The sequence below is a fragment of the Astatotilapia calliptera genome, chromosome 3, assembly GCF_900246225.1.
Source record: "Astatotilapia calliptera chromosome 3, fAstCal1.2, whole genome shotgun sequence".
In the NCBI taxonomy this organism is placed as follows: Eukaryota; Metazoa; Chordata; class Actinopteri; order Cichliformes; family Cichlidae; genus Astatotilapia; species Astatotilapia calliptera.
In genome coordinates, this window is record NC_039304.1 from 48,014,493 (window position 1) to 48,038,584 (window position 24,092).

The 24,092-nt window shown below is 39.2% G+C and overlaps 1 protein-coding gene across 1 annotated transcript in view; it reads left to right on the forward strand.

Annotated features, from left to right (window-relative positions):
- LOC113015217 (butyrophilin-like protein 2) overlaps nucleotides 1-24,092 on the forward strand; it is an 81,922-nt gene that overhangs the window by 55,030 nt on the left and 2,800 nt on the right. The window contains exons 4-5 of the mRNA XM_026157173.1: nucleotides 15,465-15,806; nucleotides 15,941-16,228. Coding sequence (XP_026012958.1) covers nucleotides 15,465-15,806; nucleotides 15,941-16,228 — 630 coding nt within the window. The remainder of the gene's footprint in view (nucleotides 1-15,464; nucleotides 15,807-15,940; nucleotides 16,229-24,092) is intronic.

Below are 24,092 nucleotides of genomic sequence, written 5' to 3' on the forward strand. Positions count from 1 at the left end.
ACTGCAAGACCAGACTGACCAACCTGTGCACTGCCTGGATTGATTACAAGAAGGCCTATGACTCAATGCCCCACAGCTGGATACTGGAATGCCTAGAATTGTACAAGATCAATGGGACCCTAAGAGCCTTCATCAGGAACTCAATGGGGATGTGGCGTACAACACTAGAGGCCAACTCCAAGCCCATAGCACAAGTCACCATCAAGTGCGGGATCTACCAAGGAGATGCTCTGTCCCCACTGCTGTTCTGCATAGGCCTGAACCCCCTCAGTGAGATCATTAACAAGACTGGCTACGGATACCGACTACGGAACAGAGCAGTTGTCAGCCACCTCCTGTACATGGATGACATCAAGCTGTATGCCAAGAGTGAACGAGACATCAATTCACTGATCCACACTACCAGCCTATACAGCAATGACATTGGAATGTCGTTCGGACTGGAGGAGTGTAGTCGGATGGTAACAAAGAGAGGGAAGGTAGTCAGAACTGAGGGGATTGAACTACCAGAAGGCAACATTGCAGACATAGAGGACAGTTACAAGTACCTGGGGATCCCGCAGGCAAATGGGAACCATGAAGAGGCCGCTAGAAAGGCTGCAACCACCAAGTACCTGCAGAGGGTCAGGCAAGTCCTGAGGAGTCAGCTGAATGGTAAGAACAAGATCCGGGCCATCAACACGTACGCCCTGCCCGTGATCAGGTACCCTGCTGGGGTAATAGGCTGGCCAAAGGAGGAGATAGAAGCCACTGACATAAAGACAAGAAAGCATGCATGGAGGGTTTCACCCCAAGTCCAGCACCCTGAGGCTGTACGCTAAGCGGAAGGAAGGGGGCCGGGGACTGGTGAGTGTCAGCACCACAGTCCAGGATGAGACAACGAACATCCAAGAATACATTGGGAAGATGGCCCCAACTGACCGAGTGCTCAGTGAATACCTCAGAAAGCAGAAACCCAAGAAAGAGGAGGGAGACGAGGAACCATCATGGAAGGACAGGCCCCTGCACGGTATGTACCACCGGCAGATAGAGGAGGTGGCTGATATCCAGAAATCCTACCAGTGGCTGGACAAAGCTGGACTGAAAGAAAGCACAGAGGCACTAATCATGGCAGCACAAGAACAAGCTCTGAGTACAAGATCCATAGAGGCTGGGGTCTATCACACCAGGCAAGACCCCAGGTGCAGGCTGTGTAAAGGGGCCCAGAGACAATCCAGCACATAACAGCAGGGTGCAAGATGCTAGCAGGCAAGGCATACATGGAATGCCATAACCAAGTGGCCGGCATAGTGTACAGGAACATCTGTGCCGAGTATAACCTGGAAGTCCCGAGGTCAAAATGGGAGACGCCCCCAAGGGTGGTGGAGAATCACCGAGCTAAGATCCTGTGGGACTTCCAGATACAGACGGACAAAATGGTGGTGGCTAACCAACCGGACATAGTGGTGGTAGACAAACAGAAGAAGACGGCCGTAGTGATCGATGTAGCGGTTCCGAATGACAGCAATATCAGGAAGAAGGAACACGAGAAGCTGGAGAAATACCAAGGGCTCAGAGAAGAGCTCGAGAGGATGTGGAGGGTGAAGGTAATGGTGGTCCCCGTGGTAATCGGAGCACTAGGTGCGGTGACTCCCAAGCTAGGCGAGTGGCTCCAGCAGATCCCGGGAATAACATCGGAGATCTCTGTCCAGAAGAGCGCAGTCCTGGGAACAGCTAAGATACTGCGCAGGACCCTCAAGCTCCCAGGCCTCTGGTAGAGGACCCGAGCTTGAAGGATAAACCGCCCGCAGGGGCGTGCTGGGTGTTTTTTATGTTAAAGGGGCTTCCCCTTATATATATACAGTTGTGGTCAAAAGTTTACATACACTTGTAAACAGTATAATATAATGGCTCTACCGAGTATCCCGTTATTTCTAAAACTCTGATTTTTCTCTGATAGAGTGATTGGAACAGATACTTCTTTGTCACAAAAACATTCATGAAGTTTGGTTCTTTAATGACTTTATTATGGGTTAACAGAAAAAAGTGATCACATCTGCTGGTTCAAAAATATACATACAGCAGTGCTAATATTTGGTTACATGTCCCTTAGCCATTTTCACTTCAATTAGGCGCTTTTGGTAGCCATCCACAAGCTTCTGGTGGAATCTTTGACCACTCCTCTTGACAGAATTAGTGCAGTTCAGTTAAATTTGATGGCTTTCTGACATGGACTTGTTTCTTCAGCATTGTCCACGTGTTTTCAATGGGGTTTAAGTCAGGACTTTGGGAAGGCCATTCTAAAACCCTTATTCTAGCCTGATTTAGCCATTTCTTTACCACTTTTGATGTGTGTTTGGGGTCATTGTCCTGTTGGAACACCCAACTGCGCCCAAGACCCAACCTTCATGCTGATGATTTTAGGCTATATTGAAGAATGTGAAGGTAATCCTCCTTCTTCATTGTCCCATTTACTCTCTGTAAAGCACCAGTTCCATTGGCAGCAAAACAGCCCCACAGCATAATACTCCCACCACCATGCTTTATTGTAGGCATGGTGTTCTTGGGGTCAAAGGCCTCACCTTTTCTCCTCCAAACATATCGCTGGGCATTGTGGCCAAAAAGCTCGATTTTTGTTTAGTCTGACCACAGAACTTTCCTCCAGAAGGTCTTATCTTTGTCCATGTGATCAGCAGCAAACTTCAGTCGAGCCTTAAGGTGCCGCTTTTGGAGCAAGGGCTTCCTTCTTGCACGGCAGCCTCTCAGTCCATGGAGACGCAAAACACGTTTAACTGTGGACAATGACACCTGTGTTCCAGCAGCTTCTAATTCTTGGCAGATCTGCCTTTTGGTGATTCTTGGTTGACTCTTTACCCTCCTGACCAATTTTCTCTCAGCAGCAGGTGATAGCTTGCGTTCTCTTCCTGATCTTGGCAGTGACGAAACAGTGCCATGCACTTTATACTTACAAACAATTGTTTGCACTGTTGCTCTTGGGACATGCAGCTGCTATGAAATGGCCCCAAGTGACTTTCCTGACTTGTTCAAGTCAATAATTCACTTTTTCAGATCCATGCTGAGCTCCTTTGACTTTCCCATTGTAGCATTTGTGGGCGTTTGTATCCAATGAGCCCTATTTAACTGGTCTAAGAGAAGTCACCAGCTGTCGTCACTCATAATCACTCACAAGAAGTTAAGAGGCCATGCTATGAAGCTCAGTTCACTGACAACTTTCTAAGTCACCAAAATTGCTAATTCATGTTGCTGTATGTATATTTTTGACCCAGCAGATGTGATCACTTTTTTCTGTTAACCCATAATAGAGTCATTAAAGAACCAAACTTCATGAATGTTTTTTGTGACAAAGAAGTATCTGTTCCAATCACTCTATCAGAGGAAAATCAGAGTTTTAGAAATAACGGGACACTCGGTAGAGCCATTATGTTACATTGTTTACAAGTGTATGTAAACTTTTGACCACAACTGTATATATAAGATGTATAAGGTGCTATTGTATGTGTTTAGAGTCTGATGAAGTTTTCTTTTGTATTTTTCTTACAGAGTTTAAAAGAGGCTGTGATGACCCACTCCACCCATGTGGCATGTCTTGTTTGAAGGCATTGAAGGGGTGGAGTGGCTGATTCCCAATTAGTGACAATCGCAACAGTGCCCAGTGTTGCTACAGTTACAGTTAAAGTACACTGTAAAAGCCTTCAGAGCTCGGTCGCTGGGTGGCACTTTTGTTTTTTTTTTTTGGTTTTCTTTGGTTTGGTTTTGCACTAAATAACATTGCTTACATCATTCTTCCACCCATGAACTCATCTACACCACTGATTGTACTGACTACAAATGCCATGGTTTGTGTAAGGTTTTTCTTAGTTTTTCTTATTTAAAATAAATTATTTTTTGAATAATACTTGTATGCATGGCCGTGTGGCACAGCGTGTTACACGTAGGAGCTTGCCAATCTAAATGTGATTTATTTGTGAGCATTTTGGGTTTTGTTGGTGTGGACTTATTGCGAGGATGGTAGGTTTTGTGCAAAGTGGATTGTTTGACAGCTGGGCAGGTGGGAGCTATTGGCAGTTCTTAGTGTGGTGGGTGTTTGTGTGGAGTCTCCCTCAGTAAGCAGCATTGTCTGTTTGGACTCATTGGTTTTTATTTTTATTTTTTTTGTTTTTGTGTGTTTTTGCGGTCAGAGCATTTTGCTCGTGGACAAGTCTAGAGCTGTTAGATGAGTAACCAGCTTGCTGGGGGCCTAACCGGGTTACTGGGTTGAGTGTTTAAAGAGCCAATCGCTAATCTGCATGAAGACAAATGTTCATGGTATAGATAAGTTGGGATAGGCAGGTAAGTACAGGGCGGATTTTCAGTTACTGAGGGATTTTCGTCTTTTTATTGACCAGGGACAACGCTGTTTTTTGACTTTGTGTTTTTTCCTCCTGTACCTTAAAGAGTCAGTGCAGGAATAGAGGAATTTTTTGCTGTGCCATGTAAAAATGTCCTGATCGTTGAACTAAAAACAGCTTTCGAGAGTTGCAGACAAGTATCAACTTATTTTGAGTGGTCTTGGTGATTAATGAAGTAGTATTTAAAAAACAAACAAACAAACAAAAACTGTAAATAATTTACAGTTGGTTGAAAAAGGAGTGTTGGGCAAAAGGGAGTGATTAATACTGCCACCTGGTGTTTAACCCAGAAAGTTTTTTGAGCAGCATATTTAGTGAAAATATTTTAATCTACATGATGATAATTTACTTGGTTTAGTATAAAATAAAAGCAACACTACCCTAATTTTATTCTAAAAAGAACAGAACTACACTCTGGATAGAATTTAATTTTATTCCAAATAGAACATAATTTTCGGGGGGGGGGGGGGGGGGCATGTGTGGTGGACCACTACAGGGCTCCACTCACACCCGGTGTATAGGAAGTGTGTTCCTGTGTGTTTTGTGGCGCGATATGCACAGTTGATGTTGGAGACGAATAAAGAAGGAGTGAGAATTGAGAGAATCTCCAAAACGATAAGTGCCTTATTTTATCTATTGTAATATGAAAGGAATTCCCTCCAAGCTATTATGTCTGCCACTTTCACAGGAGAAGAGATGGCCTCATCTGACATCAAAACAGCATCAGGTAAGTGAGTACTTCAGTAAACTCAGCTAATAGGCAGACCGACAGAGTTAGAGATAAAAAAAAAATGTTGTTAATCAGACACAATTTAAACATGTTTTTCATCTACCGAGAAAATAAGCTATAAAACCAAATCGTCAGAAATCAGTTATCATTAAATTCATTTGTGCATCATTTCCCTCTGTGGGGTTTAAATTGGGATGAGGTGCACTGGATCCCAAGGAATAATTTTTATTACTGTTTAAATGTCATGTTTGTTGTTTTGTTTTTCTTTTGTTTTTTGTTATCTCAGTGTATTTTCTGTTATTATGCTAACAGTATTTGAAGGCTACAAAACAACCTCAAATGACTGGTCATTATTCACACCCAGCAGAGTGCTATTAGGTAAGCAACTGCATGCACTTAACATTTTCTTGTGGCTCTCTTCAGTGTAATTATATTTCAACTACAACAAGCTGACTACTTTGCTCTTAGATTTATGATGTTACCAATAACAATGATGTAAATTGGTGAGTTGTGCAGATGCATGAAATGTCATGATCCTGGGTGTGTGACCCAGCGTTTTTACTCAGTGGATTTCCAAGTTTGTGTGTTATGAGTTCTATGGTTGGTTAATGTTTATATAGATTCTTCAAGTCGTCTTTGTGATATATTTAGTCTTATTTTGTCATACATCATGTTTGAGTAATCCCCCCTTAGTGTTTCCCCTAGCATCTAGTTTCCTATGTTAGTTATTAATGTCTCCCTGTGAAGTCCGCCTTGTCTCCACGTTTTGTTTTTTTGCCCTTTTCCTTTGTCATGTCTCTGTTTCTCCCTAGCTGTCTGTTGCTCTCTCAGCTCAGTCATGTCTCCATCTGGGCTGTGTTCTTTTTCCCAAATCTGTTGTCTCCATGTTTGTTTTATACCCAATTCCAGTGTCTAGGTCATTTGTCTTAGTCATGGTCTCGGTGGTGTCTGTTAACTATGTAAATTATCTGTCTCCGTGTGCTCTCTGTTGCTCTCGCTCTCTCACTTTCTGCGTCCCTCGCTCTCACCTTCCTCCTGCATCAGGCTGAGTGTCTTAGTCTGCGTCTTAATGTGTTTCCTGCCTTATTTTGACAGTCTCGTCTCATGTGCGTTGTGTTTAGTTTCACTTTAATTATCTCATCATGCCTGATTTGTTCCCAGCTGCCTCGACTTTCTTGAGTGTTTATATACAGGGAGTGCAGAATTATTAGGCAAGTTGTATTTTTGAGGAATAATTTTATTATTGAACAACAACCATGTTCTCAATGAATCCCAAAAAACTCATTAATATCAAAGCTGAATGTTTTTGGAAGTAGTTTTTAGTTTGTTTTTAGTTTTAGCTATTTTAGGGGGATATCTGTGTGTGCAGGTGACTATTACTGTGCATAATTATTAGGCAACTTAACAAAAAACAAATATATACCCATTTCAATTATTTATTTTTACCAGTGAAACCAATATAACATCTCCACATTCACAAATATACATTTCTGACATTCAAAAACAAAACAAAAACAAATCAGCGACCAATATAGCCACCTTTCTTTGCAAGGACACTCAAAAGCCTGCCATCCATGGATTCTGTCAGTGTTTTGATCTGTTCACCATCAACATTGCGTAAAGCAGCAACCACAGCCTCCCAGACACTGTTCAGAGAGGTGTACTGTTTTCCCCCCTTGTAAATCTCACATTTGATGATGGACCACAGGTTCTCAATGGGGTTCAGATCAGGTGAACAAGGAGGCCATGTCATTAGTTTTTCTTCTTTTATACCCTTTCTTGCCAGCCACGCTGTGGAGTACTTGGACGCGTGTGATGGAGCATTGTCCTGCATGAAAATCATGTTTTTCTTGAAGGATGCAGACTTCTTCCTGTATCACTGCTTGAAGAAGGTGTCTTCCAGAAACTGGCAGTAGGACTGGGAGTTGAGCTTGACTCCATCCTCAACCCGAAAAGGCCCCACAAGCTCATCTTTGATGATACCAGCCCAAACCAGTACTCCACCTCCACCTTGCTGGCGTCTGAGTCGGACTGGAGCTCTCTGCCCTTTACCAATCCAGCCACGGGCCCATCCATCTGGCCCATCAAGACTCACTCTCATTTCATCAGTCCATAAAACCTTAGAAAAACCAGTCTTGAGATATTTCTTGGCCCAGTCTTGACGTTTCAGCTTGTGTGTCTTGTTCAGTGGTGGTCGTCTTTCAGCCTTTCTTACCTTGGCCATGTCTCTGAGTATTGCACACCTTGTGCTTTTGGGCACTCCAGTGATGTTGCAGCTCTGAAATATGGCCAAACTGGTGGCAAGTGGCATCTTGGCAGCTGCACGCTTGACTTTTCTCAGTTCATGGGCAGTTATTTTGCGCCTTGGTTTTTCCACACGCTTCTTGCGACCCTGTTGACTATTTTGAATGAAATGCTTGATTGTTCGATGATCACGCTTCAGAAGCTTTGCAATTTTGAGACTGCTGCATCCCTCTGCAAGATATCTCACTATTTTTGACTTTTCTGAGCCTGTCAAGTCCTTCTTTTGACCCATTTTGCCAAAGGAAAGGAAGTTGCCTAATAATTATGCACACCTGATATAGGGTGTTGATGTCATTAGACCACACCCCTTCTCATTACAGAGATGCACATCACCTAATATGCTTAATTGCTTTCGGGCCTATACAGCTTGGAGTAAGACAACATGCATGAAGAGGATGATGTGGACAAAATACTCATTTGCCTAATAATTCTGCACTCCCTGTATTGTCCTAGTCTCTCTTTCTCCAGTTTGTCCTTTTGCCTTGCTTTCAGTTGTATGCAAATGTCTGCATTTGTACAAAAAAACAATCTGTGCCCGGTCACGACATGAAAACTGGAGCTCACATTACTGTTTTTCAAACAGTAATGTGAACTGTGTATTAAAATATTGTTTGTCACTTAAAAAAAAATACATCAAATCATTTTTTTTTCTTTTTTTTTAAAGATTAAACCAAGTTTTGTTTCTTTTATTTCATCTTAGCTGTTGTTGCAACCATTGTTTTGGTTCTTGCTGGATTTGCTTGTTCTGCTTGTTGCAAAAATGGGTCCACAGGTAAGAGACAGCTGTTTAACTGTTAAAATTCATGTTATGATTTCTAGCAATTTCAAGAAATCTAAAGAAAAAAAATCCTTAACAGAAACAGTGGAAATAATTAATTGAAACCGCAGTCATATGTATCTGCAGTAGCATTCTGTGTATCATTATTATTGTTATTATTTTTATTTGGTTACGCTTTATTTGTATTAATGAGTTTGGTTTTGCCACTGCTATTGCCACATGTAATATCCAGACAACATAAAATAATGCCAAGCTTCTGAAAGGCAAAATAAATACACCTAAGTCATATAATAATAATGGATTGCATTTTATATAGCACTTTTCGAGACCCTCAAAGAGCTTTACAATTCCACTATTCATTTACTCACTGGTGGAGGCAAGCTAATAACAAACAGGAGAAATATATGCAAACTACAGGAACGTTTAGAAAACAAAAGAAAGGCACACATTGGAGGAAAAAAAGCACTTGGAAGGAGTGCAAAATTAATAGTCTGTATGTGAGTGGCCTGAGTGATGAGACTTACTTAGACCATGGCTCCAATTGGAGAAGTAAGTGGGCAGTGGTGGAGTGTGGGGGGGAGAGTGTTTATTGACAGCCCAAATAGCCCAGGGGATGAAATTGTTTGTGTAGCACCTAGTCGAGCCACAAAGGCTAAGTTCTGCAGCTTGTATCTGAAGCTGACTTTCTCTCAAAACCTCACAGACCCCCCTGACAACATAGCGCCCGTTGTTGCAATTCTTTGCACATATGTTGGTGTACTTGGAGTGCATTACCTTTAAACTGCTGTTCCTTTGCTATTGGCTTACTTTTTTCTTAGCTACATCATCCCTTACTACCCAGTACACAACTGCTGATATTAGATGTAATAAACAACAAACTGAAATGAATGATTTGGCCGCAGATTGGTATTTTGTCATCAATATCCAATCCAACTTTCTATGTTAGAATGGGACCGATATCCCAACGATTCCATTATCAAATTGGTGCATCTTTTATGTTGGGTTTTGTCTTTTTATCATTTCTTAACTCTGTGCAGACATCATCAATATCACTTCTCTGTATATATTAAAAACCGCACATTTCCAGTCAAATTTTTACATGTTGCATTTTTATATTCAGTTTGTTATGATAAATATATCACACATATATTTCAGAATCAAGGGAACCAGCACCGGCAGAGACATCTTGTGCTGTAGAAGTGCCCCAAGATGAAGACAAAAAGAAAACTGCTTGTGAGTTCAAGCAGTTTTATATATGGAAAGATTTCCAATACAGTTTGGTAATATTTAACAAATTGTATACATTTATGTTAAATTATTTTAAAATTAATGTTAAGCTTATTTCTCTAGGCACCATTAATAATTAAATTAACTGGTTTCTTGAAATATTTCTAATAACTGTCTTTCTTATGGCACAACAGTGTCTCAGCCCCATTTGGACCAAAATTAGCAGTGTGTGTGTGTGTGTGTGTGTGTGTGTGTCTGTGTGTGTGTGTATAGTGACTTGATAAAGTATTCATACCGCTTAAACCTTTACAAATTTTGTGACCTTACAACCACAAACTTCAGTGTTTTTTATTGAGATTTTCTGTGATAGACCAACACAAAGCAGCACATAAGATACGGGTTAGCAAAGGCGTATGGCCTGAGGACAGGTAGGAGGATGACAGGCAAAAAACAGAAATCAGGAGTGAGCCAGAGTTGGGAGGGGTATCAGTAGGTAGCCAGGTGGGGAATTGAGACTGTGTGAAAAGAAACCAGGAGTACCAATCCAGAGGGTGCTAAACAATCCAATATAGTGCGGACAAACGGGCAGGCAGATGGTGAGTAACAATACTGTTCCAACAGCCAGTGAGCAGGTAGTCTAGTGTGCAGAAAAAGAGGGTTCTAACTGCAAAAAGTTGAGGACTGGGAAGATCCAAAAATACAAGGAGCACAAGGAGAAGCGACACTGGCCTTAAGTATTCCTCTGCCCTAGATTTTGACAGCTGGAAACTGCAGAGGACCCCGGTGCAGAGGCAGTGTCATGACCAAACCTGGCAAGGCTCCTCCTGGCCCCTGACAATTTTAAGCAAATAAAAATCTGAATGTGTGGCATGCGTTTGTATTCAGCCCCCTGTACTCCAATGCCCCTAATTAAAAACAGTGCTCATTTGAACTCCTCTCAAGGAACACTGTTCAATCCATCGAAATCCAAAAATGGAAAAAGTATGCTACAACTGCAAACCCTACCTAAACTGACAGACTGAACAAAAAGAGCACTGGTCAGAGAAGCTTTCCAGAGGCAGATGGTCACTCTGGAGGAGCTGCAGATTTCCATAGCTCAGGTGGGAGAATCTGTCCACAGGACAACTGCAAGTCATGTATTCCACAAATCTGGCCTATATGGAAAAGTGTCAAGAAGTCATGGTTGACAGAAAGACATAAGAAGTCATGTTTGGAGTTTGCCAGGAGCCTTGTAGGGGCAAATATGTGGAAGAAGGTGCTCTGCTCAGACGATGTCATGATCCTGAGTCTGGTGACTCAGTGTGTTTGTTTTTGATTATTTATATTCTTTGCCTCTGTTAGTTTCTGGTTACACTTTAGTGATTTTTAGATCTTAGGTTTTGTACTCTTCCTCCTGCATATTTCATGTGTCATGTTGAGTCAGTTATGTTTTCTTCTCTATGTTCGTGTGTCTCCAAAGTCAGTCATGTCTCCATGTCACAGTTTGTTACTCTTTTCTCTGTGCTCCATGTTCACTCTGTCTTCCCTGTGTGCTGCGTCTCTTTATTCCACGTCTCCGTGCCCGTCTTGTGTTTCCTGTTTTACTATGACAGATTTGTATCCTTCGTTAATGTTTTCAGTTTTGCTTTCTCCCCATTTCATTTTGTTTGATTACTCTCTGCTGTGTTTCATTTCCTTGTTACTCCTTTGTGTATTTAAACCCTGTGTTTTCCACTGCCCTTCATCACATCATACCCTCATCATGCTGTGTGTTTCCTCCATGTTTCTGGTAATGTTCTGGTTCCCAGTTTTTGTCTTCTAGTTTCCTAGTTTTCTAGGTGGAGTTTCATGTTTGAGTTTCTAGTTTAGTTTCCTTGTATCTCATGATAGAGGTTTTGTACCGGCTAAATAAAGCTGCCTCCCTGGGATATTCCTTGGATTTCATTGAGTCCTGCGTTTGGGTCCTTCATCCTGCCTGCTGCACAGCATAACATGACAGACCAGACCAAAGGTAAAGTTTTGGGACTAAAGGCAAAGCGCTAAGTGTGGCGGAAAAGTAACACTGCTCATTTCCCTGAACACACCATCCCCGCTGTGAAACATGGTGGTGGCAGCATCATGCTCTGGGGATGCTTTTCTTCAGCAGGGACAGGGAAGCTAGTCAGAGTTGATGGGAAGATGAATGGAGCTAAATACAGCACAATCCTATTGGAGTTGGATGCAAGGGACTTGAGACTGGGAAGGAGATTCACCTTCCAACAGACAGTGACACTAAACATACATCAAAAGCTACAATGGAATAATTTAGATCAAAGAATATATTCATGTGTCAGAATGGTCCAAAGTCTGTGACAAGACTTGAAAATAGTTGTTCACAGACACACTCCATCCAATCTGGCTGAGCTTGAACTATTTTGAAATGAAGAATGGGCAAAAATGTTAATCTCTAGATGTGAAAGTTATGTTGAATTTACTAAATCCGTGTATATGTGTGTCTGTGTGCGTAAGTATACATAAAACAACAAAATTAATTAAAAAAACAATTAATTAATCTGTAACAAAATTATATATGCTATATGTGTGTGTATAAGGATGTATGCCTATAACTTACTGATTTTAAAATGTCAAACAATAATATTGATGTGTGTTATGCAGTCATTATGTAGTGGATGTTATAACATGGCAGAGAAAAATGGAATGGCGATGAATCTGTTTGAGATACTATATTAAAGGCAACTACATATTGAAAACGTGTTGTCAAAATTAGAAAAACAGATATACAGAGTCTTGGAATGTCCTAAGATAATGCTATGAAAATGCTACTTTAGTTACTTTAGTCTTAAAAATGGTATACATGGATTTATTATTCACTTTACCAACAATTACCCCAAAAGTGATGTCATCTTTAGCTTAATCAAGAGGGTTTATTAGTACATACTTCCAACTGCAGTTGTAGACAGGTGTAGTTTTCTGTATGGTAAATAGTGTTATAGGCTTTCCTGTTGTCTTTGTGTGATGCTTATTTACTATATTGCCCTTCAAGAGTTTTCTTTCCCTGAGTTTGGAAAAAAGTCCTGAATTATACCTTCATGTAAACATTTTCTTCAAAATTATGTGATCTGTGTGTGTTACACTTGAAAAAAAGTTGTTTTTTTTAACATGTTTCTGTGTTGGATTGATGATAGGCTTGGAAAAGAAAAATGCAGTGATTAACACCCTGACGGAACTAAAGAAGGAGCTTGAGAAACACAGAGATCAACTTGCACAGCAGCTTGAAAGAATAGAGACCGGGAGAAATGAGAACAAGATGAAGCTTCGACAAGTGGAAAACACACCTGACTTTTTGAAAGAAAAAGATGACCTATTAAATGTCAAATCGAAACTAGATGATGAGGAGAAAACATATAAAACTTTTGTGCTCGATGTGAAACAGATGCTACAGACAACAGAGACTCTACTTGTAATAGTGACTGAGTAGTTGATAATGTACAACACACTGATCACGCTGACTTTGTGTTTGACAAATGTTTTTAAATATGAAATTCTCATTTCTCAATTATTGAAGCTCTACTGAGCTTTCTTTGTGACAAAATGGAATAACAGAATTAATAATTAACTGTAACATAAGGCAGGTCAATCATCTACAATTTCTGTGCATGAAGAAAGAGTAAATTTATTTTTATGTTGTCTGAGAGTCACATATTTGTATTTTATGTCTGGGTATTGTAAAAAAAACTCCAATAAAAACTGTAAAAACCAAGCTGTTAATGGTTTACCAGCCTAGTGCTGCGCACACTGCACAGGCATCGATTGCCTTTCTTATAAAAACAAATTTCTACTCATTAGCTGTTTTGGTTTGTATGATCACTATAAATTACAACTGGGTTTCAATTTTGTTTTTGGCTTGGTTTTTTTGGGTTGTTTTTTTCTAACTGACAAACAGACAACACTGTATGTTTCGAAGGTAAATCCATTTGCACAGGCGCTTTCACTTGGTGTTAACTCTCATTTATCTACTTTATTAAATCCAGTTCCTGTTGGAATGCGCATCGGCAGTCACTTTTTTGTAGCTTAATTTGTGCAGGTCAATTAATGAATTAATAACTTTTACTTTTGTGTAGAGTTTGCATGGTCTCCCCATGTTTATCTGTGTTCTGTCCGAGTACTCCAGTTACTTCCCTCTTTCTGAAGACATGCAATTAAAGCAGTGGGGTGATTCTAAATTGCCCATAGGTGTGAATGTCTGTGCAAATGGTTGTCTGTCTCCGTGTGTTAGGTCTGCAACAGACTGGCGATCTTTCCAGGATGTAACCCTTTACCCCCTGAAAAGTTACAACAGCAATGTAATATTGGTTCTGAACTACTCATACTCACATCTTAAACACTTCTATTTGCCTTTGTCTTTAATTATCATCAGCTGGCAGAGTATTGCAAGTCAATAATTACTAGAGACAGAGATAACCATAATGTACCTTGATCTATATAAATCCTAGATCAAGGTACATTATTTTAGAACTTTGACTTACTGACTGCACTGAAGTAAGTGTTGAGAGCAACAACAGGTATGAAATCTTCTTTTGAGATTACTTGGTGATGATTAGCTGTCATGTAGATATGGGTGGGGGGCACACTGTCTTCGTGTTTAAATAGTTGTTTTAAAAACCGACAGCTTGATATTCAGCATTTTATGATTGAGTTACTCAGGAAATTTGAATATTACAATTATTTTTTCTGCATAACACAGTGGTTAATTCATTTTGAGGTTGAGTATGAGAGTTATTGAAACAGAAGTCATACATTTGCATTCTATGACCGAGTACTATAAACAACTCAATTTAAACTGTCATTACCAGGTTCAACCGTACTTAAACAAACTAGTAGGCTAATTGTAGTCATATGATTGGTTGTGTGGCTAGAGCTGTTAATTTGTATGTAAGTTCTTCATCTTTAACTTAAGTTGGTTTTGTTTTGACAAGGTCATTTCCTGATTTTAATAAATCCTAAGTCCTGATTTTTAAGAATGGGTGGGTATGTTAAAACATTTGGCTTGTAGTACAAATTGTCAATTTGTGTTTGGTTCTATACCACTATCCGATACCATTGTATGTATAAATGCATAAACCATATGAATGTTCATGCTGCTGAATATATATTACAATGACTTCAATGACAGAGACCTTTATAGATATAGTAATTTCCACTGTTGACCACCTGTGGGAAATATCAGCTTTCAAAATATTTGTGCCCATAACATTTAGTTTCAGAATGTACTCAGTTTATGTAACTGACCTCCAACTTGCAATCTGCAAAATTCAATGCAGTAAGCGATGGCAGAAAGAGATGAATCAAACAGATGCAGGCCAAATAGATTTTTAAAAAATGTGCCTGATATTATTACAGCAAGAGGGCAGCATGTGACCCCTAGCACCAATCTTATGCAGCACACTTGAAATAGCTTAGCTCAGAAGACTGTAAAGCAGCCCTGGCAGATTGTTTCACTCTCCTGTTCTCCTGAATCCCAAAGTTATTGTATTATTTTTTTTACATACATACAATAGTACACATCTGTTTTGTCTTTCATGCATTAAAGAAGTTGAATATTGGATCACAGCAAATTAATCAATCTAGAAGTAGTTCTTACATATTCACAAGACAACACAGTCTGAACATAGCTTATTTATTTACTTTTATGATTTATTTATTTTTTCACAGAACATCATGGTGCTAAAGCGAAGTAAGGGGCAGCCTACATCAAGATTCGCATGTTTCATTTTTCATCAGGCTCCTGTTCTGCTTCTCCTAACATGCTGTTGTGAAGGTAACTTTGGGAAAACAAAACAAAATAATCAGACTTGACTAAAGACTGCATCTTTTTTAGAGTGATTTTTAGTAATGGGTGATTTTAACTGTCACTGATAGCATAACATGTTATGCTGATTGGCATTGGGTTTGAAAAAAAAAACATACAATTGTTGTGTTTAGCTGTTACATATAAATAAAAAATGTATAAAATAAGTTTGGATAAGTAAGGGTCTCATTGCTGGAATCATTTTTGCAGGTCAGATTCAGGTAGTTGGTCCATCACAGGCAGTAACTGTGATGGTGGGTGATGACATTATTTTGCCATGCCATCTGAAACCGGCTTCAGATGCTTCTGGTATGACCTTTGAGTGGGCAAGACCTGACCTTAAACCCAGATTTGTCCATGTGTGGCATGAAGGTCAAGACCTTCATGTTAATCAGCATTCATCTTTCAAAGGACGAACATCAGTGGACATCACTGAACTGAAGCATGGAGATATTTCCCTGAAACTCTCCAAAGTAAAACACTCAGACAAAGGAATATACAGATGTTACTTTCCAGATTTGGATAAAGAGATTACTGTCCAGCTTGTTGTTGGTAAGCAGAAGTTATTCTTGTTATTCTTCTTTTTTATCTGTGTACTCAGATGTCTTTAACCAGCCATTAGTACTGCATGTTTGACATGATAATTATTACTCTGTCCTTCAATTGATGCTTATTTTGCTCACCAGGGAGTGTTTCCCAGGCAGTTGTCAAGTTAGCAGGGATTGACCAATCCATAAGTGGAGTGGTGTTACAGTGTGAGTCTGCAGGCTGGTATCCAGAGCCTGAGCTGCTGTGGTTGGACGCTGATGGAAACCTCCTCTCTGCTGGACCTACAGAGACCCTCAGAGGTCCTGATGACCTCTATACTGCCAGCAGCAGAGTGACTGTGGAGAAGAGACACAGTAACAACATCACCTGCAGAGTCCAACAGAGGAACACCAACCAGAGCAGAGAGACACACATACATGTTCCAGGTAAAAAAATCATTTGATTTGGGTATGCTTCTATATTTGTATATATTCATAAGTCTAACTTTTTCTCACATTTCAGATGATTTTTTTGGGACTCCATGTACCTCTGGTGCTTGCATTGCCATCAGTTTCACTGCTTGTGTCATGAGTGTCCTTGTACTCATCTTTGCTGTGTGGAAACACAAACACAGTAAGTTAAGTCATCAATGTATTAGTTTTAACCTTCTTGGATTTGTTAAATTGACAGTATAAGTCTTCATATGTCTGTTTATAGGTTTTGTTAAAGTAGCAATAAAAAATACAGATGGGTTTTTACCATTTTTTTGAAAACATTTTTGTTACTGAAACACATTTGAATTAAAATGTATTATTTAAATGCCCTACTGAGATTTTAAAATTAAGTCACATTTACGTTGTTCTTGTGTGTCCTGTTAAACTTTCAAGCATCAGTGCATTAGCTGTGAAACTTCCTGTTTGTCTATTTGATAACAGAAACCACTATGACCCGACAACAAGAGAACTTGGACCACACAGAGAATCAAAAAATGAAGGATGACATGATTAAACTTACAAAAGAATTACAGAAGAAGGAGGAAGAGCATAAAAACATGGTGGGGACACTGATGGGACACAAGAAAGAATTGAAAGAGGAGAAAGAGAAATTTAAACTGAAATTAATAAAAATTGAGGAAGTGGTGGAGGCCAGTGAAACGGAGCTCCACTCAGTGGAGCAAGATAAAGGCTCCTCCAGTGCACAATCTATAAATCTTCAAAAAAAAGTCGTAGAATGCAAATGGAGCCTGAATGAGACAGTGACAGCATCTGAGAGACTGGTACTAAGCATAGAGAAAATGTTACAATATATAGAAACTGTGGACAGTCCTGATTTAAAGAGTACAGACTCCGAACAAACTTTTTGTGAAGACAGTACACTGATCTCATAGGAAGAAAAAAAAAGAGTACAGCAATCACATTAATAGTGTGATCATTTTTTTTGCAGGAATGAAGAAATGCTCATGCACTATTTGCAAATTACCACATTTAGAATTTGTTTGGTGAAGTAGTGTAAAGTGATGCATTTCAATATATGTCAACATAAATTTTGATGCTGTGGAAATTTAGTGCCTAAATAAAGGAAATCTGCTGGAGTTGTCCTTTAAAAGTTTTATTTGTACAAGAAGGAATTCAGTCCACACAGAGCACACAGCAGTGAAGTAAGGAATTCACTGGAACAGAAGAAACAGACCCTACTTATACAGGGTCCCACCGTAGTTGAGTACCCTAAGAAATAAAAAAGGACACTCAATTAGGGAGTTTCTGCACACCTCCAGTTCTACATGCAGGGGTCAAGGGGTTAAGCATAACACAGGCTTAAGAAAAAGACAGCTGTATCTTTAATATATAACAGAATGATCTACAAAAATCTAAAATGAATCATGGCCATAAAAAACAAGAAATAACATGCAAGCCACACTCATGAGGTCATGGTGGTTGAGATGGACTTTGAAGTCAGATACTAGTAGCGAGTGGCAGAAATGTTTTATTTAAACCAGGAGCTTTGCAAATGGTGGGAAGGATGTTAACTGAGTTTAAGGTGAACTGCTGAATTGACATTTGTGCTGAATTTGTGAAATTGGAAGATGGACAAGTCTTGCGTGGAAATTATAGATTTTAGGCCCAAGGTTTCCTCTGAGTGAGAGGAAGGTTGACAGTAAGACTAGTGGGGAGCTGGCAGGCAGGTGAGTTTTCCATGCGAGTCCTTCCACACTGTTTTCTGACAACATCAAGTTTCTTGTAAAAGCTTGAGGCAGTGCTGAAGTCCGATGTGGTGAATGAATCACAGGAAACAATGAGCCACTCAGGAAATGAAAAACCTAAAGCAGATGGAATATTTGCATTAATTAAAGAAAGTAATTAAATGCATCACCCATATTGCACCATGATCATATGAATAAAATGGTGACCTAACTAGAAAAAACCATTACTTCATAAAATTATCTAACACTAATGACATACTGTCCAATAGCACCAGAGTGGAATAAAAATACAGCAGTACAATAAATACAATTTTAACTGTGCAAGTGCTCAAATAATGTTATTCCCCTTAGTAACACACTGCTGAACATACTACTACTAAAATAGACCTAAACTATGTTTGTTCTGTTTTGGGGTTTTTTTCAACATAACTTTATTTATATCATGGGGGCAATTCAGAGTATATAGATGTATCAAACACTAGGGGGCAACAAAGAGTCATAAGTAGTCATTGGTCCTGGGTCATTTGAACCAGCGTATCTATGTTTCTGAACTTACTAGTGATTATTTGAATATTCTATGTTGATTCATGGTTTAATATATACTTCATGTATTCTGACATGTATTTGGTCTAGCTTTCAGTTCTTTGTTTGTATATTTGTTTGTCCTAGTCTCCCTTTGTCCATTGTCAGACTGTTTCCTTTTGTATTATTTTCTTTTTGTTATGTTGTACTTTCATCAGCTATTTAATCAACTAAACATTTAGTTTTTGTTCACTGCAGTCTACCTGTGCCTGTCTGCATTTGAGTCCAGTTTACAATGTATGATCTGCATTTCCTGCTGATTCCAACAACTCAGAGCTTGAAAATTTGAAAAAAGATATTTTTGGAAATGGCTTATTATCCAATGATCAAACTCAAATGTAGATGCAGGTGTTTGTAAGTTGTGGTCACCATACTTCAACATCAAGCTACTGCTACAGCAGAGGGTTGAGCATAAGGGGAGTAATGTTTTTTCAACTGGCAGGTAAAAATATTGTCAAATACATAAGAACACAAAACCAGTGATTCAGTGAAAAACAAAGAAACTAAAACTCAAAAGCAGTCTAAGGGAGTCATTTTTGCACTGTACCTGACTCCAACGATGGGTTTTATAACAAAAAGAAAAGAAAAAAGAAAACAAGGGCGTACTCTGTTGTGTGACTTTATCAGTAAGTAGTTTCTCATTACTGGCTAGCTGCAGTGAAATGGGGAAATCTAGCCATGAGCTATAATGCTAGAATTTGTTGAGCATTGCATAAATGACTGTGTGAGTCAGGTGCACCAGTGGTTCATCTGCCTGAAAAGCTGGAGTTAGACATTCCTCCTGATTTTTCCTCATAGTTGGGTGTACTGAGCACTGTTGGGTGTACTTGAGACCACAAGTTTGCAAGGTCCAGTCAGTACTATATTATGTATTTTTCACAAGCACACCCAAACAGTTTACAACATAACAGGTAACTAACTGAGCATCACATTGGAAACATAACAATGTTTCTTACTGAAGCACAATTGAAGCATACCTACTAGTACTACGAGTAAATCTGAAAATGTCATGTTCAGTTAAGAAAGAAACTCACACAAGCTCATGTGCTGCATCTCTGGAAGGGGAAGGAGAGGAAGAACACTGTGTTTCATTTTCATTCTAAATGGTAAAAATATAATTGCTTAATAAATACTTAACTGAACTATCATAACAGCGATGGAAATTTTTAGTGTCAGTTCATGTTCCGGTTAACTTGAGTTGAACTTAATTTGAGTGTGTGGTTTTCAGAAATACACAGTGCTGCATTACTGAGGGTGTGTTTTTAATAGATGTCTGTGGTTTAATATGTTAACGGGAACATAAAACATCAGTGTGCTGTTATGTTGGTTGCTAACCACAGTAAATGTATTTAAAAAGAAGCAGCATCTATGTTTATTTGAACAACATCTTCAGACGTGGTAACAAACTGAGCAAGTAACACAAGGTCGTTCAACTGACACCAACAACGTGACTAAGACAGAGACCAATATAGAGACAGTGGGTGGGGGATGTGATGAATCTATGTTTGCATGTGTAATAATAGGCACAATCTGCTCTTTGCCACTGAAACACACATTCATTATGGTAGTTTTAGATAGAAGAACTAATTAGAAGAGCCTGAGGAAATGAGAGTACAACTTTATTTCTGTTAGAACTTGAATATCCTTGGCTCTCCAACTGGTTTCTGTACTTTCTGTATTTCCTGACATTAGGGTACACAGGAATTAATCTTAAGCAAATTTAACTTCTGTCCACTCCAAGCACATCCCTATGGCTTCAGTGTTGTCCAACAACTTAAAGGCCAACTTAAAATCCTTTAATTTTCTCAAAATCGTCAGTACACCTTATAATCCAGTGCACCTTATGTATGAATTCTAGTTGTGCTTACTGACCTCGAACCAATTTTATGTGGCACACTCAAAAATCTGTCAAAAAACAATTTAGTCTGACTTTGGTAAGCTACGAAGCCGTACTGCTTTATGCAGTGTCGGAGCATTATGGCTACCCTAGTCAGGAGCCTCGCGGAGTAATCAGGGTCCAAACTACGCTTCAGGTCCCAAAATCAAACAAACACTGCAGCATCACCGAGAGTTAACAACTGGCTAAATTAAAACGTACAGCTCTTCTATCACTTCCAACAGAAATGAAGACAGAAAACTAAAGAGCAGTGACTTTTATAGGATTACTGAAGTTGGGCTAGCTGGTGTATAATGATGTGCTACGTGATTGCTAGCGTCACAGCTAAGTTATCATAACATAAACATAGTGAAGCTGGAGAATGAATGCTAACTTTTTTCCACTTGATAAAAGTTAACATGAGGTTTCCTGATGGTTGGGGACAAATGAAATCGCATGGAAAGATGCTGTAAACGGACCAAACTTCATTCAGGAGAACAACTGAGATAATCCATCCACAATCGTGTTGTTGCAGTTTATTAATGGCTATCCTCATGTTAGTCAGAACCCATTCATCGACAATACGCCTTATAATCCGGTGCGCTTTATGGTCTGAAAAATACGGTATTGTGTTATTTTTTGTTCCTTTATTGTTTTGGTTTTACAAATTACACTGACTGCAGAAAAACAAAAAAAAGCTAAAAGTTTAAAAAAAAAAAATACAAAAGCAGACAATACAAATTTTAAAATACACACAGAAGAACGTAGATGTGCCATTTCAGACAGAAAAAAAAAGAAATCTGTGTTAATAGCATAAGAACTTTTAATGTTTAATAGTCTAGCAAAAGAAAGTCCAGCAAATAAAAAATGTATGGGCCTTAGTAAGTCAGTTAGTAGGGTTAGGTTAATTGATGTTTCTAAATTCCCCACAGGGGTGAATGTGAGTACGAATGGTTGTCTGACTCTATGTGTTAACCCTGTGACAGACTGGCGACCTGTCCAAGGTGTACACCACCTCCCGTCCTATGACACTGAGATAGGCTCCAGCCCCAGTGACCCTATAATGGATAAGCACAGTGTTGCCAACTTGCCAACTTTGTCGCTATATTTAACGAGTTTTCAAACCCCCTCAGCGACTTTTTTTCTAAAAAGCGACTAGCGACAAATCTGGCGACTTTTGCTGATGTTATTAGGAAGACTTATGACCACTTTTCGACACGTATCGCTCTTACTCTCAACAAGCACCGCTGTGGGCACCTCGCTCGTGCCAAAGCACTCACAGGTGGCGGATCATCGTCACGCAGCAGTCACCCCCAGCTGCTGTCAGAGCAGGAGATGTTAACTCTACGTGTCCAAACTGCAAATGAGCAAAGCCGCTGTTCCCACTCTGACTGTAATACACTTTTCTTAACTGAAGTTGTACTCACAGTACTCACAGTCAGTTCTTCTTTTACTCTCACTTTTTGTGGATCACAAGGTTTAAAACTACTTAAAAACACACACACACACAAAAAGTAAGTCCACCAGAGTGACTATTTCAGGTCACTTTTGCCAGTACCAAGTAGTGATGGGATTTCTGGCTCTTTTTAGAGATCCGGCTCTTTCGGTTCGGCTCACTAAAAAGAGCCGGCTCTTTCGGCTCCGAACCGGCTCTTCAGGTTGTTTTGTTGCTTTAATTAATTTATTATTAACAATAATATAAAATTATGCACAAAAGGAATTACTAACGTAAAAAAAGTGGTTTTATTTGTATATGTTTATATATAAATATATGCGGTGGCCCCTAGAGACAAAACACGTACAAACTCCAAAACACATTTCTAGCATGAACTGAACTTCCAAAGCAGAGCTACTAGATCACTTAAATTACACAATTGAAAGCATGTGTGTATTGTTTGTGTATTTATACACAGGCACTCATATATATTCAAATAATTTTAAAAAAAGTTCATTTACCTGTTACTACCACACACCAAATCCGGTCGTTGGTACTTGCTGGCTTGTGTAGCCACGAGGTAACAAAAGCTCAACACTGCGCCCAGCATCCTGGAGCACTTCTGTTGTCTTTTGTACGTGTTTTGAGTTTTTATGTGCTTCTGAGTTTTTTGTACGTGTTTTGGAGTTTTTACGTGTTTTTACGTGTTTTAGAGTTTGTACGTGCTTCAGAGTTTGTACGTGATTTGAAGTTTGTATGTGCTTTGTCTGTAGGGGCCACTGTAAATATACTTTTATTTTTTCACTCCACATAAAATGTAATAAATAAATCATATAATACAAAAATCAACTATTCACATTTCAACTTTTAACTATTTAAATTTTCAGCTTTTTCCTTTTACAAATTTAAAGTGAAAACAACACAAAACACTGCAAACCACAACACAATTAAATATAAATTATAATATGAAAACAAAAAGAACATGCATATTCTCTGTCATATGGGCCTGCATGAATAAACTTTCTGAATCCTTTATCATCTGCAACTGAAAATAGTTGTGGATGATTACTATACCTTTCTAATGTGACGTTGTTGTCCCTGGCTCTCTTTCTCTCTCTCTCCCTCCGGCTCTGTTCCTGTGCTACTGAGTGTAACTACCGCCCCTCCCCCCTCTGCCCAGCATAAAGCACAAGGCACAGGTGCGAAGTGAAGCGGAAAAACGTGCGAGAGAGAGAGAGAGTGAGAGAAAGAAAAAGAAAAAAAACCCACGTGACGGCTCGCGATAAGGAGCCGGCTCGCGTCGTTCACGTCAAAGAGACGGCTCTAAGAGCCATTTCGTTCGCGAACGACCCATCACTAGTACCAAGCCTGGATAAAGGAGTTGGGTTGGAATTGTGACATAAAAAAATGCTAAAAGAATTGAATTTGTAGTTCTAAATATATTCTAAATGCATTTAGGGTGTTTTTTACTTACTTTATGTCTCTTCCACAGTGTTATTTCTCTCTCCTACAATGTAGGTTACACTTACATAAGCATGACCAATTATGCAAATAAAGTCACTAAATGATGTCATCATTTAGTGACTTCTAGCGACTTTTAGGACAGCCAATAGCGATTTTCCTTACTGAAGAGTTGGCAACAGTGGATAAGCAGGAAAGGATGGGTGGATGCATGAGCCTCAATTCACTGAAGAATAGATGACAGTCTCAATGTCTTCCCTGGATACTTCCAGTTCTGTTTTGGAAACATGTATCAAATTCAAAATCTATTTTTTCTCTATAAATTTTCTCTGTATATTTCTCACCTGTGTTAAGTAATCATTTTATATAAAGCTCGATAGATGCATACAAAGCAGTAGTTGTGGTTGCGATCAATGGCAATTCAATTGTTTCCATCTAACAAGATAATACAAAACTTTGAAAGAGTTTTCTCACATGCTATCATTTATGTACATTAATTCTTAAAAACCCTAACAAAATATCAGTGACTCATAAAGGTTACCTTTCTCTACCACGCCATATGACACTTGTGTGTGCTCCTCTTCCAAGACTGAAATGTTAAAAAAAAAAAGAGGGTGGGGTTGTTATGAGGATGTAATGTGGAGTTTTTAACATGCATTTCATGGATGCAGTATGTATTGTATTGTATTATCATTATGCATTATAGTGCTTCCGGTGCATCTAATCATTGAACTACAATTAAAAGATATTTGTCAT